The sequence below is a fragment of the Chiloscyllium plagiosum genome, unplaced genomic scaffold, assembly GCF_037043375.1.
Source record: "Chiloscyllium plagiosum isolate Xiang-an unplaced genomic scaffold, Cpla_swu_hap1 HiC_scaffold_2, whole genome shotgun sequence".
Classification (NCBI taxonomy): domain Eukaryota; kingdom Metazoa; phylum Chordata; class Chondrichthyes; order Orectolobiformes; family Hemiscylliidae; genus Chiloscyllium; species Chiloscyllium plagiosum.
Genome location: NW_028270140.1, coordinates 68,053,971 through 68,070,433, shown reverse-complemented (window position 1 = coordinate 68,070,433; position 16,463 = coordinate 68,053,971). Strand labels below are relative to the sequence as shown.

Here is a 16,463-nt window from a genome sequence, read left to right as displayed (position 1 = left end):
CAAATGGAGTATTATCTTGTCTTGGAATTAAAGCAAGCCAATTAGAGCAATGGACTCAAAATACCCCAGTGCCGGTTACGCCAAATGTCACTGAATTTTTAAATTCTAACTTGTGTTTTATATACAATTCATGCTCAGATCTTATGGTAATTAAATTGCCTCTGAGTATGAAGCTCAAAGATTCAAGTCTCTTATAGACCAGGCCAGACTCCCTCAAAACATTTCAAGAAGGTAGGCCGGACTGTAACTTTTTAGTTGTTTTGAGCAAGCGCAGAGTGGATATTCCAAGAGCAATGCAGCTGGGCAAACCCCTCGGTTTTAAATAAAACAGAATTTATTTACAGAGTACCAAAGGAAACACGAAGAAAAGAGAACAGAATACAGAATAACTTAACTATCTGAAAACCCAATTAACTTTATCACAACTTAGTGATGCTGTTCCAAATATTTGCAACATCCCCAGAAATACCCCTTGCTTAAAAAAAGGTAAAATCAAACACAGGGTCTTACAGGAGAGAGAGAGAGAGAGAGAGAGAGAGAGAGAGAGAGAGATGGCAGAGAGATTCAGTATGGAACACCTTCTTCCGTGTAGCTGTTTGGTTTATTAGCAACCTCAAAAAACTGACTCCTTGCTCTGAACAGCCAGATTGCTAAAACCCAAACCAGAGTAAAGCTGAGCTGGAAGAGCTGGGCACTCCCCTTTCACTGTACAAATGCTTGTTTAAAAACTTGAAAGCTTCTTCAAGTAGATAAATTCAGACATTTCAGAATCTATGCAATTACGAGCCATCTGATCAAAAACCAAGGACAACCTAACCTTGTTGAAGGAGCAGCATCATCACACATCCTACTCCAGGAGTTAATGGCCAAGGAAGACAAATTCATAATGGGGACAAACAGGCAACTGGTAAATCTTGCCAACATATGTTTATGGCAGGCAGTAACAGAGTAAATATTTTTGTCAGCCATGTAATGGAAAGAAATCAAATGTGCTAACATGACTATCCATAACCCAGGCTATAATTTGAATATAAAAGACTGTGACAACACAGTAACTTGGGCCCCTCTTTTGGAGATGTGGTGGATATTGTTTGGCTCAGTTGGACATATAGCCTGTGTTAATCAAATTGGTGTCACAAACCAGGTTCAATCCCTGTTCATTTGGGATTTATTCAAGACCAGTCACCTTGCCCTCCCCAGAGTAGACATCTTGGTACAGTGCTTTGGCCCTCCCTTCAAACAGAGAATTCAAAAAGAATACATATTATAGGAAATAAATTTAGCTGCTATCAGCAAAGATTCACAGAACCATTAGGAATCCCTGTAAAGAAATGTGGCTGTAATGAAGGGTTATTGAGCAATGGAGTTGTTATCCTATAGATAATAGCTTAAAGAATTTGAAAGGATTACTTTTTGTAAAAGCATCAAAACAGTTTACAATGCCTAACCACAGAACTCTATAAGTACAGATTCATGCTTTCCTACAAGAGTTAACAAGATCCCTGATAAGGAACACACCTGATAACACCATATTGTTTTCTGCATTGTCAGGAAAGATATAGGACCAGATAAAATGAGTTTAAACTGATAATACTAGACCACTCATGGCTGGAATTGTTATATCCTGGAACCATGTTATATTCTGAAAATGTAAAACCTTGATGAATGAAAAGTTGACTACAACAAGTCCAGAATTTCCTAGAATCAATGAGGCTCATAGCATTCATTGTACTTATAATTATATAAATATGCTTAAAATCAGAATTTCTACTTAAAATAATGGTTGGAACAAAATTAGAACATAAAGAGCAAATTCTAATTACAATTAACATACTATTGATATAGATATTAGTTACGTAGCCCAAACTATGTTATAAATATTGCGCACACATTGGATTTTCAGATTTCCTGAACTTACTGAGTTAGGGTCATAGAGATATACAGCACGGAAATAGATCCTTTGGTCCAACTTGTCCATTACAACCAGATATCCTAAATTAATCTAGTCCCATTTGCCAGCATTTGGCCCATATTCCTCTAAACCCTTCCTATTACTATACCCACCCATATACCCTTTAAATGTTGTAATTGTACCAGCCTCCATCACTTCCTCTGGCAGCTCATTCCATACACGCACTACCCTTTGTGTAAAAAAGTTGTCCTTAGGACTCTTTTGAATCTTTTCCCTTTCACCCAAAATCTATGCCCTCTAATTCTGGATTTCCCCCATCTCAGGAAAAAGACCTTGTCAATTTACCCTATCCATGTCCCTCATGATTTTATAAAACTCTATAAGATCACCGCTCAGCCTCTGAAACTCCAGGAAAAACAGACCCAGCCTATTCAGCCTCTCCCTATACCTCAAACCCTCCAACCCCAGAAACATCCTCATAAATCTTTTTCTCACAAGATGAAGACTTGATTGCTGATCCTCAGTAAAGCCAATTTTCTACCTAACTGGGATAGTCATCTTGTTAACTATGTATTCATCCTCTGGAAATTAAATAAATGCTACCTTATTAACTGATGGTTATCCTACCTAAAATATTTTACTGTAATAATAATTAAAATTTTCAACTAATTCTCCATTAAAAACAAGATATTATTTTCTCTTTTACATAGAATTTATTTAACATTGTGATTACTACTTCCACCTGACTTGAATTGTATGCCTCATTCTTCAAAATTTATATTGCTTCATGTAGAACATAGACATTACAGTGCAGTACAGGTCCTTCGGCCCTCAATGTTGCGCCGACCTGTGGAACCAATTTGAAGCCCATCTAAACTACACTATTCCATTCTTGTCCATATGCCTATCCAATGACCATTTAAATGCCCTTAAAGTTGGTGAGCCTACCACTGTTGCAGGCAGTGTATCCCACGCCCCTACTACTCTGAGTAAAGGAACTACCTCTGACATCTGTCCTATATCTATCACCCCTCAATTTAAAGCTGTGCCCCCTCATGCTAGCCATTGTCTTCAGAGTAAAACATTCTCACTGTCGAACCTATTTAGCCCTCTGATTATCTTATATGTCTCAAATAAGTCGCCTCTCAAACTTCTTCTCTCTAACCAAAACAGTCTCAAGCCCCTCAGCCTTTCCTCGTAAGACCTTCCCTCCATACCAGGCAACATCCTAGTAAATCTCCTCTGAACCTTTTCCAGAGCTTCCACTTCCTTCCTATAATGCAGTGACTAGAACTGTACGCAATACTCCAAATATGGCTGCACCAGAGTTTTGTACAGCTGCAGCATGATCTCATGGTTCCGAAACTCAATTCCTCTACCAATATTTGTCTTCTCTGCAGGTGACTTGAAAGCCCACCACGTACTCCATGGTGAAGAGTACATTATTAAGGGAGTTGGCCCGACCGTAGTATCCATGATAATATAATGCTTTATACATATTAAAAAGACTGTCGACAGGATGCTAATATATTAGATGGCTCCTGTCCTTTGGGCAGAGATTGATCATGTACACCCACTACATCTATTTAGTGTCTTTAGGATCAATTTCTCAATCTAAAGTTGAGCGGAATCATGACAGTTACTTCTAATCTGGGATTGACTCAAACAGGGGTGAAGATCATAATCTACTATGCATGTACTTATATGTACTTGTCTACTATGCAACGTAGACATAATATTATGCAATAATAAAGTAATTATGGAAAGAATCAGTACACTCTGGCCCCAGGTAATGATCAGAAGAAAGTGATCTGAAAAGTCACTTGTAACTTAAATCCAAACTGACCTTAATTATCAGAATGTTTAAAAAAAACTTAATTCTATTTAGAAACATAAGAGAGCACAATGTGAGAGTAAGTAGCATACTTGCAATTATGTCCAATGGCAATCAGACTATTGTGAAAGCAGTCCATTCCCAAAGTAAAAAAATGACAAAATTAACAATTAGGATTCTAATATATGAACCAAACAAATTATTTAAAGGGAATAATTAACAATAAGCCAAATTCAAATAAGATTGTTTAAACTTAAAATATTCAGATAGGATTTCAGGTAAATGATTAAATTGCATCATTAAATTTTCTAATTCAAAAAGACTGAAAATATTTTCTGGACTTCTAGCTTAGCCACTGGTTTCTAAGAATCTCAGGATCACAATTTTATTTTAAAAATATTTTTTAAAAATGTACCAATTTTAGATTTATTCAACTGTACTCAGCCTTCCAGAAAATTAAGTGAGATCCTACCTGGTGACATTGCATCTGGTGTCAATCAAATCATTATCCACATCCAGGAGGCCAGGGGGAAATCTACATTCCACAGATGACAGCCTCTTCAAGCGTAAAAGGCCAAGGCAGAATTTAGCTCCCATCTCTTCTAGCTCTCTTGTCCCCATCTGTTGGCCCTTTCAAACAAAATACATGGAATGAATACACGGAGCTTATAGTTTTTATGAAGGTATACTACAGCTAGTGTGAGGCTTGGCATTCACTTATTTAATATTTTATTGATATCTTTTGACCTTTCTTGCATTTCTATGTCACATTCACAGATTCTTGCACACTTCAGAAATTCTACGCACCCCTCCCCTGAAGATGTGTGGGTAGGGCTTGTAATAGTGGGTGGTTTGCTACTGCTTTCCTCCCATCCCACTCCCAACCTGTCTCCTTTATTACATTAGGTGTGTAAGACATTAAGCAGCATGCTCCCTCCCATTTCGGGCATGTGAAAGTCCTTACATAGCCAATTAATGGCCTCAGCCACCATAACACATTTAGTAATTTGCAATCCTTCCCCGTAAAATCCATTCCGATGTGATTAAATGTAATCAGGTTAGATATTCTTCTTCTAACTTTGGCTGGGAATAATTAGTACACTATAACTTCCGAACAGGCTGGGAATAAGTAAAACACTATAACTTCCGAACAGGCTTAATTTTAAAAAGTGTGACAATGTAGATGTGCATTACTGGGTAAAATTTTGAAAAGAAGAAAAAAATCCAGGTGCATCCTAGACACTAAAAACAGCTCTCATCAAAAGACATACACTGCAGAAGACTCTGGTGCATGGAATGTAAGATTAAAGAAAGCAGCTGCCTTTGAATATTGGTGACTAGTAAAATTAATTATAATGAGCAAAGTAGTGATTTCATTTCTGAGGTCTTTTAGCGAAATGAGATAACTTTAATACTTATATTGCCATGCCATGACTGTAATGGCATCAGCATTCCAAACAGAAGTCAGCGAGCTTCACTACTCTATATTGGAACAAAACTGGTAAGCGTGCAGTATTGTGTTGCCTGGCAACATATACAGATAAGGGAATAGGAGATGGTTGTATTTGATTCTGAAGCTTTTTTTTATGCAAGGCAATGTACCCTGGAACATTTCTTCACGGGCAACACCCAATAAAGGGTCAATAATAATAATAATAATAATAACCCAAAGTACTAACTTAGCTTTGGCAATACCAAAGCCTGTATCTTTTTTTTAAGAACCGAGGATGCAAGTTGTCATGTCCAAGATTCATACCAGTTTTTTTTGTCTCATTGATTGTTATAGGTTTCTCCCTTCCATTTATCTTTTAATACTCTATTATTCTTTGGATGCTTTTACTGCCTTCCACCATGAAGACAATATAAAATACTTATTCAAACTGCCATTTTCTTGTTTCCCAGTATTAATTCTTAAGCCTCATCCTTTAACATTCTAATAGGAGCTCTTATTGCCCATTTTTATGTACCTTACTAGTTTATTCTTATGTTCTAAATTTCATATTTTTTAAAGTAATTAGTCATCGAGATGTACAACACGGAAACAGACCCTTCGGTCCAACTCAACAAGATATCCTAAACTAATCTAGCTCCATTTGCCAGCACTTGGCCCATATCCCTATAAACCATTCCTATTCATATACCTATCTAGATGCCTTTTAAATGTTGTATTTGTACCAACCTCCACCACATCCTCTGGCAGCTCATTCCTTACAAGCAACAACCTCTGTGTGAAAAAGTTGCTCCGTAGGTCCCTTTTATATCTTTCCCCTCTCACCCTAAACCTATGCCCTCTAGTTCTGGACTCCCCCCACCCCAGGGAAAATAACTTGTCTATTTACCCTATCCATGTCCCTCATGATTTTATAAACTTCTATGAAGTCACCCCTCAGTCAGTTAGCTATGGATGGTTCTAACTTCCTGTAAAGGCTTTCTTTCTCAAGATAATATATCTTTATTGAATTATTATGAAATATATCTTAATAGATACTCTACACCCTCTTTTCAGATCATATTTCTCACTCTTCAATTGAATGTAAAATTTTATCATATTATGATCACTCTTGCATGGAGAATCCTTTACTATGAGATCTAATTAGTTTGGTTTTAATGCATATTGCCAGGTCTAAATAGCCTGTTATTTCAGTGATTTCAGAATGTATTGTTCTAAGAAGCTGTTTGAACACATATGAACGTGTCCTCAATGCTATTGTTCCCAATTTGATTTATCCAATCTACTGAAGATTAACATCATTCACAGAAACACAGAAAACTAAGAGCATAAGTCTGCCATTTGGCCCTTTGAGCCTTTTCTGACATTCAAGATGATTCTAGTTGATTATACATATCAGTATCCTGTTCCCACTTTCTTCCTACTTTGATGCCTTTTGTCAACTCAAGTACAGAAGGTAATGTCACTGTGAGGCTATCTCAGCTAATAAACAAGTTAGCGATGAGGGAAACATTGCCCTGAAAATCAAAAAGCAGGTCCCAAAAATCAAAAAGCAACCTTTGAGAAAATCTCAAGATGAGCTCTGAAAATTATTTTGTGTTGAAGGTGGCATTTATTGGCCATGTCTAATTGTCCTTGAGAAGATGGTGACAAGCCACTTTGTTTAACGGGTTGCAGTCTTTGAGTAAAGACTGACAGTGCTGCTAGGAAAGGAGTTCTTTGATTTTGACAAAGTGACAGTGAAGGAATCATGATATACTTTCAAGTCAGGATGGTAATTAGAGTGTTCCATATATCTGCTGCATTTGCCTTTCTAAGTTGTACAGGTTGCAGATTTAGAAGATGCTGTCAAGGTAGCTTTGGTGAGTTGCAGCAGTGCATCTCCTCAGTGTACTGTCGCGGGCAGCTCGGTGGCTTAGTGTTTAGCACTGCTGCCTCACAGCAGCAGAGACCCAAATACGATTCTACCCTTAGGCAGCTGTCTATGTGGAGTTTGCACATTCCTCCTGTGATTGCCGGGTATTCTGGTTTCGTTCCACAGCCTAAAGATGTGCAAGGTCGGCAGATTGGCCATGCTAAATTGCCTGTAGTGTTCAGGGTTGTGTGGGCTGGCGATAGGAGATATGGAGGGTATGAGTCTGGATGGGATACTGTTCAGTGTGGACCTGTTGGGCCGGGCAATCTGTAGGGTTTCTATGATGATATGATCTTGTATATCAAGAAGACTGGCACAAATATGTGTCTGTGGTAGAGGGAATGATTGTGGAAGGTGTAATTGGGGAAACAATCAAGTGAGCCTGCATTGCACTGGAAGATGTCACACTTCTTGAATGATTGCAGCTGCACTTAAAAAATGAAGAGTTGAGTCTAATAGATAGTAGACAGGCTTTGGGGAATCGGGACGTGGTTACTTGCTTTTGTAATCGCTATTTAGATAGCTGGTAACTCCCAGGATATTGATGGTGGAGACTTCAGTGATGGTAATATCAAAGTTAAATTCTCTCTTGTTGGGATGATCAATCCCTGGCAACTGTATGGCTGAATACTGTCCAGATTTTGCTGAGTATGGACTTAGATTGCTTTTGTATCTGAGGAGTCATGAATGATGCTGAATATTGTTCAATCTTTGGATAACAACCACAGTTCTGAGCTTCAAGGGAAGGAAGTGCATTGAAGATGGTTGCGACAGTACACTGAGGAATACTTGTACCATTGTACTCAGATTGGGATGATGGAATTCCAACAACCAGAATCAGCTATCTCTGTACTAATATGATTCCAAACAGCAAAGAGCTTGCACCCTATTCCTTTTGACTTCAGAGCTACTAGGGCTCCTTGATGTCATACTCATTTAAATATCATCTTGATCCATCTTAATCTTCCATGCCAAGAATATTTCTCAATAGTCTTATCATTTTACGAACAGGGCTTCCCCACCACAGCTTAGTTTCATAGTTTTCTTTCAAACTGTCAAGTATCCCTGAATATTCAGTTCCCACGCCCAGTCACCTCCTCAGCACATCTTTACAATGACTCAGAGATCTTTCTATTTGCCCTCTCAGTTCAAATTGCTCCAAATGCTACATGTAATCAGATACTTCAAAGTTTAAAAGAACCAAAACGTCAATGCAGCACAACTACTTTTCAATTTGTTTCACCCTATACATCATAAAAAGTCAGACCACCTAAATTATTCTATTTACTGACCATTGTTATCACTGGATAGTTGGTGAGGTAAAATTTTGATCATTTTAATGATAACTATAGAATACACAAATAAGGTTACAGCAAGTTGGAAAGTAAAGTAAAATCAAAAGCAAAACAAATCACAAATATTTCAGCGTAAAATACAGATCTTCCTAAGGTCAGGTAAGGAACCATATTTCACAGGGATGGGAATGTAATCCAATATTAGTAAGAACTGCATCACTACTTGTTTGAAAATATCTCAGGATTATTTAAACATAAGTAGACCATAATATTTAAAGTGTGATCTATTTCCAAATTAATTCAAAAAAACTTCCTTGAGAGTGGGAATTTCCCAAAGAAATTCTAGGGTTCCAGTAACACCTTTATGTGATGGTATGTATTGTCTTATCTGACTTTGAACTTCCTGAATGACAATCAAGCTTGCAGGATCATTTTGAATTCTGCCACATGCACAGGAATCTGAAGGTTTGCAGAAAATTAATTTGGAGTTAAAAATTGGACTGCGACTTTGCAGGGCAGTAAACAGGCAGCATTCAAAATAATCCTACTTTTATGGAGTAAGGATGAGTTTTTCTTTTACCTTGTATTTGCCTTGATCACATCCGCAGTACGTGCTTTCCATTGTGTAGCTCCTCGTAACACCAATCTCACGCCACACAACAACCCGTGCTGTGGATTCCTTGGACTTCTCCACCACAAAACTACAGCTGCTCATGCAGAATGCTGGAGCAATTTGATTCAGTACCTTGGGCAGAGTCTAAATAGTCAAAACGACAGGAAAAATATGTCATAAAGTTGAGTTCCACAAAACAAAATAACATTTGGGCTTCATCTGCCTTCTACCATCCTTTATAGAAAAATAGACTCTATAATAAGTAGTTAAAACTGTGTATTTAAGTAGAATAAGCACGGTGAATTGCTGATACACCAATATTGTCATTGCAAGATTCTGACCAGAGCAATATCCTTCCGCACAGAGATGGAAAACTAAAGGTGGAACTGTTGCATATCAAACTCATCCTTTACTGCTGAATAGGGATGGTTGCTCCAACTGCTAGGAGCAGGGCTCTTCTTGTTGCCTTAGCTGGAAAACGGCTACAGGGAAACTCCAGAGGAAGAAAAGGAAAGTCAAATGTTTGATCAAAAGTGTTTGTTAAAGATATTGAAAAGAAATTTATTAGATTAGATTAGATTAGATTACTTACAGTGTGGAAACAGGCCCTTCGGCCCAACAAGTCCACACCGCCCCGCCGAAGCGCAACCCACCCATACCCCTACATTTACCCCTTACGTAACACTACGGGCAATTTAGCATGGCCAATTCACCTGACCTGCACATCTTTGGACTGTGGGAGGAAACCGGAGCACCCGGAGGAAACCCACGCAGACATGGGGAGAACGTGCAAACTCCACACAGTCAGTCACCTGAGGCGGGAAATGAACCCGGGTCTCTGGCGCTGCGAGGCAGCAGTGCTAACCACTGTGCCACCGTGCCGCCCATTTGCAAAAATGCTGGGATTGAAGTATGTCCAAATCCATAATACTTTGCTTGCTTTCACATGATCTATCGTCAACAACTTTCAAGTGGAAAACACAAAAACAAGTAAAAACCAAACATTCAAATTCCAACACAGTAGTAATATTCGAGAACCTTTATATAGCTATAATTCTTCACTGTAAACAGTGTTCTCAATAGTTCTAAATAATGGCTTACCAGTTCATTAAAAACTCGCAACGCAAGTATGTTTGGTTGCATGTTTTTAAAGTCAAAGTATCTTAATTAAAATATAAACATTTATGAATTTCACATAATGGAAGTTTGGTGAAAGCAGCTTTCTTTAGTATTTTTATTGGTTTTTCTTACTATACCCAATTCTGGTGTGTTTGATAGGATTCCACTGTGTACATACTTGGTGCTATGAAAATCTATAATCAAGAAGCACTTACTGCAAACAGGAGAGGATATTGCAGATGACTAGGTTCTGAGTGGTCTACTAGTACCAGAATTTAGTCCTCCCCATTTCACTTTCTGTGGCAGCAATTGAGGCCAAAATATTGAATGATTTCAAGAAGCAGTTAGATATAGTTCTTACGGCTAAGGTGATGAAAGAGTATTGAGAAAATATGGGAACATGGGACTGAGTTGATGATCAGCCATGATCTTAATGAATGGTTGAATGGCCTTCTCGTGCTCCTAAGTTTCTATACTCACTAGTAATTCAGGACATAAGCAAAAAGTTTCTCGATTAAATCATGGGAGAAACATGGCGACTTGACCTACTTAATCATGGGGGAGGTCCTACTTTAGTCTCCTAGAGTTAGCAAACCACCTCTGATTTAGTTGCAGGGTGGAAGGAGCGAACACTGGATTCCCAGACTTTGTTGGCAGAATGTCAATGAGGATAATTCATGGAACAATTGACACCGATTATTTCAAACTCCACTGCAATGTAGTGATGGCTTAGGAGTTAAATGAACACTGCACAGCTTTCCCAAATATTCAGAACATTTCTCAGCAAATGCGATAGTGGTTATGCAGGGAGGGTCCTCACTATCAGACACCATGCCTCATAGGAACGGAGGGGCACTCTAAGCCAATCCTTCACTGCTCTTGCACTATAATATTAGGCCACCACCATTCCAAACACCCCACCCCCCAATCCCATATTCATCTTTGGTCTGAGATCTTATGATGACCCTGGACGTTTGTGGTGTGCATTGCCACTCTCTGCCACTGTTCCTGGCTCCAAAGCATGAGGATCCTAACTGCAAGGAAAGCCCAACTGTTGCTGCCCAGAAGCTAAAGGAGCATGATTCCTTTGTTGGGCCTTCCAACATAATTGGTGGGGATCCCCCCATAATGTTTCTGATCAATTCACGAGGCCCCAAACAACTTGCCAGAATCGCAACCTTCATGTGAGGGCAAGAGTCCATGATCCAGGAGGAAGGCCTTCAGCAGACAGAAAATCAATATTAGCATTATCTGCTACCAAAATATAGACATTCAGACAGCCAACTGTGAAGTGTCTTAAAAATATGGAAGTTATTCAAACACAATTAATTCAAGTACTACCATATTACAGTACTATGCCCCCTGTTGACTCCGTAGGACCATAACTGTGTCCATAATTAAGTCAACAGAGTAGCTGCCATTGCAATATATTTTCTGTCCCAAAATGTGTAAAAATTGACGACTGGTTAAGTGCAGAAGTTGAATACAAAACCAATACAATATGTGTGCTGAATTTGGATAATTATAAAAAGAAACACACCAAAAGGGGATATTATACCTTAACAGTAATAGTATAAATAAGTGGTCATTTTTAGGCAGTACAACAAACTTGCATGTTAAATTTTTAAAAAAATTAGTACTACCAATAATTCTAATTACCTGTCACTGAAAAATTTATACAGTCACCTTTAGGTTGGATGAAGTGCGTACTCACCCGATAGCCAAGGTCTTCCTGTAGATCACAAGAGGAAGCGCTAACATCAGTTTGCCACACTGTCTCCTTTATACTGCACCCGTACATGAACACATTTTTCTTTCGTGAGTGACCATGATAATCACAGAAGACCTATTTAAAAAGGTGATAACTGAACATTAAAAATCTTTGACTGCAGGCACCACCTCCTTATAACCTGACCTGTATTCACACTTTGACTATCAGCATTTTTCATTATAAACTAATAGGCTCACATGTAAATCGGTCAGGTTATAGCTACACAATTTAATCTATTGGTAGCCAAAGTTTTCAAATACACTTTGTATGCAATTCTTATCATTTGAAAATCATTTCTATTGAAAGGTACGTTTGTTTCATGTTTTTGGCTTTTATTTATTTTGCTATTTAGGTGCTAGATCAATCATTTCATTATCCCCTCAAGGTCCCGACAGTACCTATCTCTCACGGTTACTGTAAACCCTTCCAAGGCAATCTTGCCACTTGTATTGCCTGAACAATTGATTAGTGTCAGCAGCTCCAATGGCTTCTAAGACTGTAACAGTACAAAAGTCTCCCCAGCCACTGGTTCAAAAGCACGATAATCTGGATTTCCCCTTATTCAGCATAGATAAGAGGATAACATATTAGCTGGGAGAGAGGATGGACTGGCTGATGGAAAACAGACATCATTCATAAATATGTCTTTGTCTCCCACAGGAGTCTGTGATGGGACTTTAACATTTTACAATTTATATAAATTACTTAGAAAATGGGAACAAAGGCATGGTAGCTAAATTTACAGATGATACAAGTATAGGTAGGAAAGCATGTTGTGAAAACAACAAGGAAATGGTAGAGGGTATAGATAGGTTGAGTAAGTGGGCAAAATATTGGCTGATAGACGATAATGTGGGAAAATGTGAAAATGTTTATTTTGGCAGTAAACATAAAAACTGTATTACTTAAATGTAGAAAGACTGCAGAATTTTGAGATTCACAGGGATTTGGGCATTCTGGTGCAAGAATTACAAGATGTTACCGTGCAGCTACAGTGAATAATCAAGGCTGCTAATGAATGTTATCCTTTATTATGATAGGAGTTGTATGTAAAAGTAAGGATGCTATGCTTCAGTTATTCAGGGTATTTGTGAGACCACATTGTGAATATTGTGTGCAATTTTGTTCTCCTTGTTTAAAGATAGATGTAAGTACATTGGAGGCAGTTGAGTAGGCTGATAGCTGAAATGACTGGATTGTTTCATGAGGAAAGATTAAACAGGCTGGGCTTGTTTCCACTAGAGTTTAGGAGAGTGAGGGATGACTTGATTAAATTGCATAAGGTCCTGATAAGTTGGATGTAGAAAGGATGTTTCTTGTTGTAGGTCAGTCCAAAACTAAGGGCCACAATTTTAAAATGAAGGATTGTTCTTTCAAAATTGATGGAGTTTTTTTTTCTCTAGAGGGTTGTGAGACTTTACAACCCTATATCCTTCTGCCATTTCCTTGTCGTTTTCACAACATACTTTCCTACCTATAATTGTATCATCTGTAAATTTAGCTACCATGCCTTTGTTCCTGAGACTTAGAAGGCAGTGGAGGTGGGGTCATGAATATTTTGAAGACTGTTGCATAGAAACTTGTCAGATAGGGGAATGATGGGTTATTGGAGTATACAGAAAGGTGAAATCAGAAACACAAATTGATCATTCATGACCTTACCAAGTGGGAACAGGGTCGAGGGTCAAACAATCTACTTCTATTCCTATTTTTCATTTTCTTTTTTTAAACTTAGAGCCCATTTTCTGACATGATTCTCCATCCATTCTTGACGTTGGTATCTTTCCCACCAAACCGAGACTTCTTTTGTACCAGCAGTATAATATGCCAGTCTGGGATCCTCATGACCCATTCAATCACACCTCCAAATAGCCTGTTCACATTTTGAAGTATGTTATATATATTAAAGGAGATGTTGTGGCATGTTCATACTGAACCCCAGGATGATGTTCTGGAGTCATGAGTTCAAATTCCAACATGGTAGATGGTGACATTTGAATTCAATAAAATCTGAAATTAAAAGCTAGAGTAATGGCAATCATGCAACTGCTGCTGATTATCATGAAAACCCATCTAGTTCATGGAGGTCTTTTGGGGGAAGGAGATCTATCATCCTTACCTGGTCTAGCCTACACGGTAATCAATGTGGGTCACTCTTAAGTGCCTTCAAGAAAATTAGGGATGATCAATAAATGAAAAACAAAAACCCATCAAGTCAATTTAAATTTAACCATTTTTATATCAATAACTTTACAAAACATACACTCTTAAAAAGACCAAGCACTACTTCCGAGGCCAAACCTCAAAGTCAGAAGTGGAATGTTCGCTGGTGATGACACAGTTCTTACAACAATTTGTAACACCTCATGAGACTGTGTGAGCCAGAACAATGTTCAGACTTGGCGGGAGAAGTGGAAAGTGATATCTGCCCCACACATTGTCGTACAATGACCATCTCCAACAAAAGATAAACTAACACTCTCTCATTAAAATTCAACAATATTACCATTGCTAAATCCACAACTATCAACATTCTCAGGATTAATGTTGACTAAAAACTTAACTAGGCCAGAAGTAAAAGTTATGGCTATGAGACGAGATCAGAGGCTGGGAGTTGTGTGGTGAATAACACAATCTCAAACTCCCAAAGCCTGTCCTTCACTTACAAGGCATATATCAGAAGCAGTATGGAATATTCTCCATTTGCTTTCGAAGAAAAGCAGCCAGCTTGAATGGCATCCCATTCACCATTTGATTACCCACTCTTTCTAATACTAGCATAAAGTGGCAGTAGTGTACATGAAATGCACTGCATAAACCCTCAACTCTCACCACAGAGAAGGACAAGTGCAGCAAAACTATGTCAGATCACCACCTCAGCTTTCCTTCAGGCCAGACCATCCTGACCTGAAGTTGTACCAGCATCCTTCAATAATGCTAGATCACAAATCTGGAAATTGCTCCCAAATAGCACCTTTGCTGTATCTACAATACGTAGACTGCAGCAGTTGATGATGTCTCAGCACCACCATCTCAAGGGCAATTAGGAAAAGGCAGCAAATACTGGTCCAGCAGCAATGTTCACATGCTATGAACAATTTTTTTAAAAAGGTGTTAATACAAATAAAATGTTTTCTTCTTTTCACAACAATTATCACTATTAATTGAAAGGTTTAAATGTGTGTACTTCTTGTTGCAAATGTTTTTGTTAAAAAAAAACCTTCTGATGAGCATAAGCCCAATAAAAGATGATTTATTTCCTAGTTAATATCACTCATGCTTTATAAAGTGGTTATTTTACTTATGAGACACAATATCCCCCTAACATCAATGAAGCATCATTAAGTACACAAATTACATTTACCACATTGCTCTCTTTTCTTTCTCACCCCACTCCCTCTACTTCCCTTACACCATAACCTGCCACTTCCATTTCCTACATGTCTCTTTCTCTTCTTCAATTTCTCATCTGGCTTTCCAACTCTCCAAATACCTGATGTAAATAACTGGTAAAATGAAGCACAGGTGCCTAACATACATTTTTCTGTAGCTTTTCCAGATTCTGATTTATTAGATATAAAGGTATCAGATGTGGTAAAATGAAAGAGATGCTGAATAATTGTTGCCTGTCAATCAAGGAATGAAGTAGCTATTCGCCTTCTAATGGGAGGAAAAATGTGTTGCACCATGAAGGTGGGCATGTTGGGTGATTAATGGCAGGAGTGAGACAGGGAGTAATATGTTGAAAGATCTAGGAATGCATCCAGAGTTGGTAATTATCTTTTTTTTTTAAGTTTTATCCCTCCTCATCGATCTTCATGAGAACTGACTACAAAGTGAAAAACTGTTTCCATGAGCAGCCTGATCATTAATTAAAATTACTGGCAATAAATAGAGGGAAAGTCAGATTTTTAAAAACCCAGCAGGCCTCTATGATTCAGAATGCACTGTCTGAAAGAAAGGTAAAAACAAATTTAATGGCAAGCTTCAAAAAGCAATTAGATAAATATTTACGATGATATGTGGGCCATTGAGAAAGAGGGGAGATTTGAGACATTGGATTCCTCTTCCAAAGAACCAACAGAGGCATTTTCAGTGCTGTAAAATTCTGAACCAGTTGAGAGCTTTTCTAAATATCTGACTTCCGCACTCTTTTATTCTATTCCCATAGAAGTAAATAAAGGCCAACATTTATTTAACCTTTGTAATTATATAATGCACCTATTCATGATGTTTTTAATGTTCTGTGCTGACAATGAAACCTACTTGCTATATATTTAGAGAGTGGGGTAAACAATTAATTGATTTTTATCTTTGGTGACGTTTGGAAAGCGTTGGAGTGTTGAACAATATGGTTTATCACTGATAATGCTCAGACTAGATAGCACAGTGAACCAAAGCATAAAATTCCACTAATCTGCCCAAAAGCTTTTTAACTATATCAGTATGAGATTTTCTAAATCATACGTTAAACGTGGCTCCTTAAACTGAAATGACTAAAGTTTCGTCTGATAGTTTACGATCATATTTAAATTCTGAAATTGATGCACTTTC

General features: G+C 38.0%; 1 protein-coding gene across 6 annotated transcripts in view; it reads right to left on the bottom strand.

Moving 5' to 3' along the window:
• The window catches only part of agtpbp1 (ATP/GTP binding carboxypeptidase 1), a 330,136-nt gene that overhangs the window by 48,970 nt on the left and 264,703 nt on the right, over positions 1–16,463 (bottom strand). For 4 of the 6 annotated variants that reach the window (XM_043713129.2, XM_043713120.2, XM_087997543.1 and 1 more), the window contains 4 exons: positions 11,853–11,984; positions 8,987–9,163; positions 4,219–4,376; positions 3,839–3,865 (listed from right to left, as the gene is read on the bottom strand). In XM_043713129.2, the coding sequence (XP_043569064.1) occupies positions 3,839–3,865; positions 4,219–4,376; positions 8,987–9,163; positions 11,853–11,984 (494 nt within the window). The remainder of the gene's footprint in view (positions 1–3,838; positions 3,866–4,218; positions 4,377–8,986; positions 9,164–11,852; positions 11,985–16,463) is intronic. The other 2 variants (XM_087997536.1, XM_087997550.1) reach the window with 1 other exon arrangement.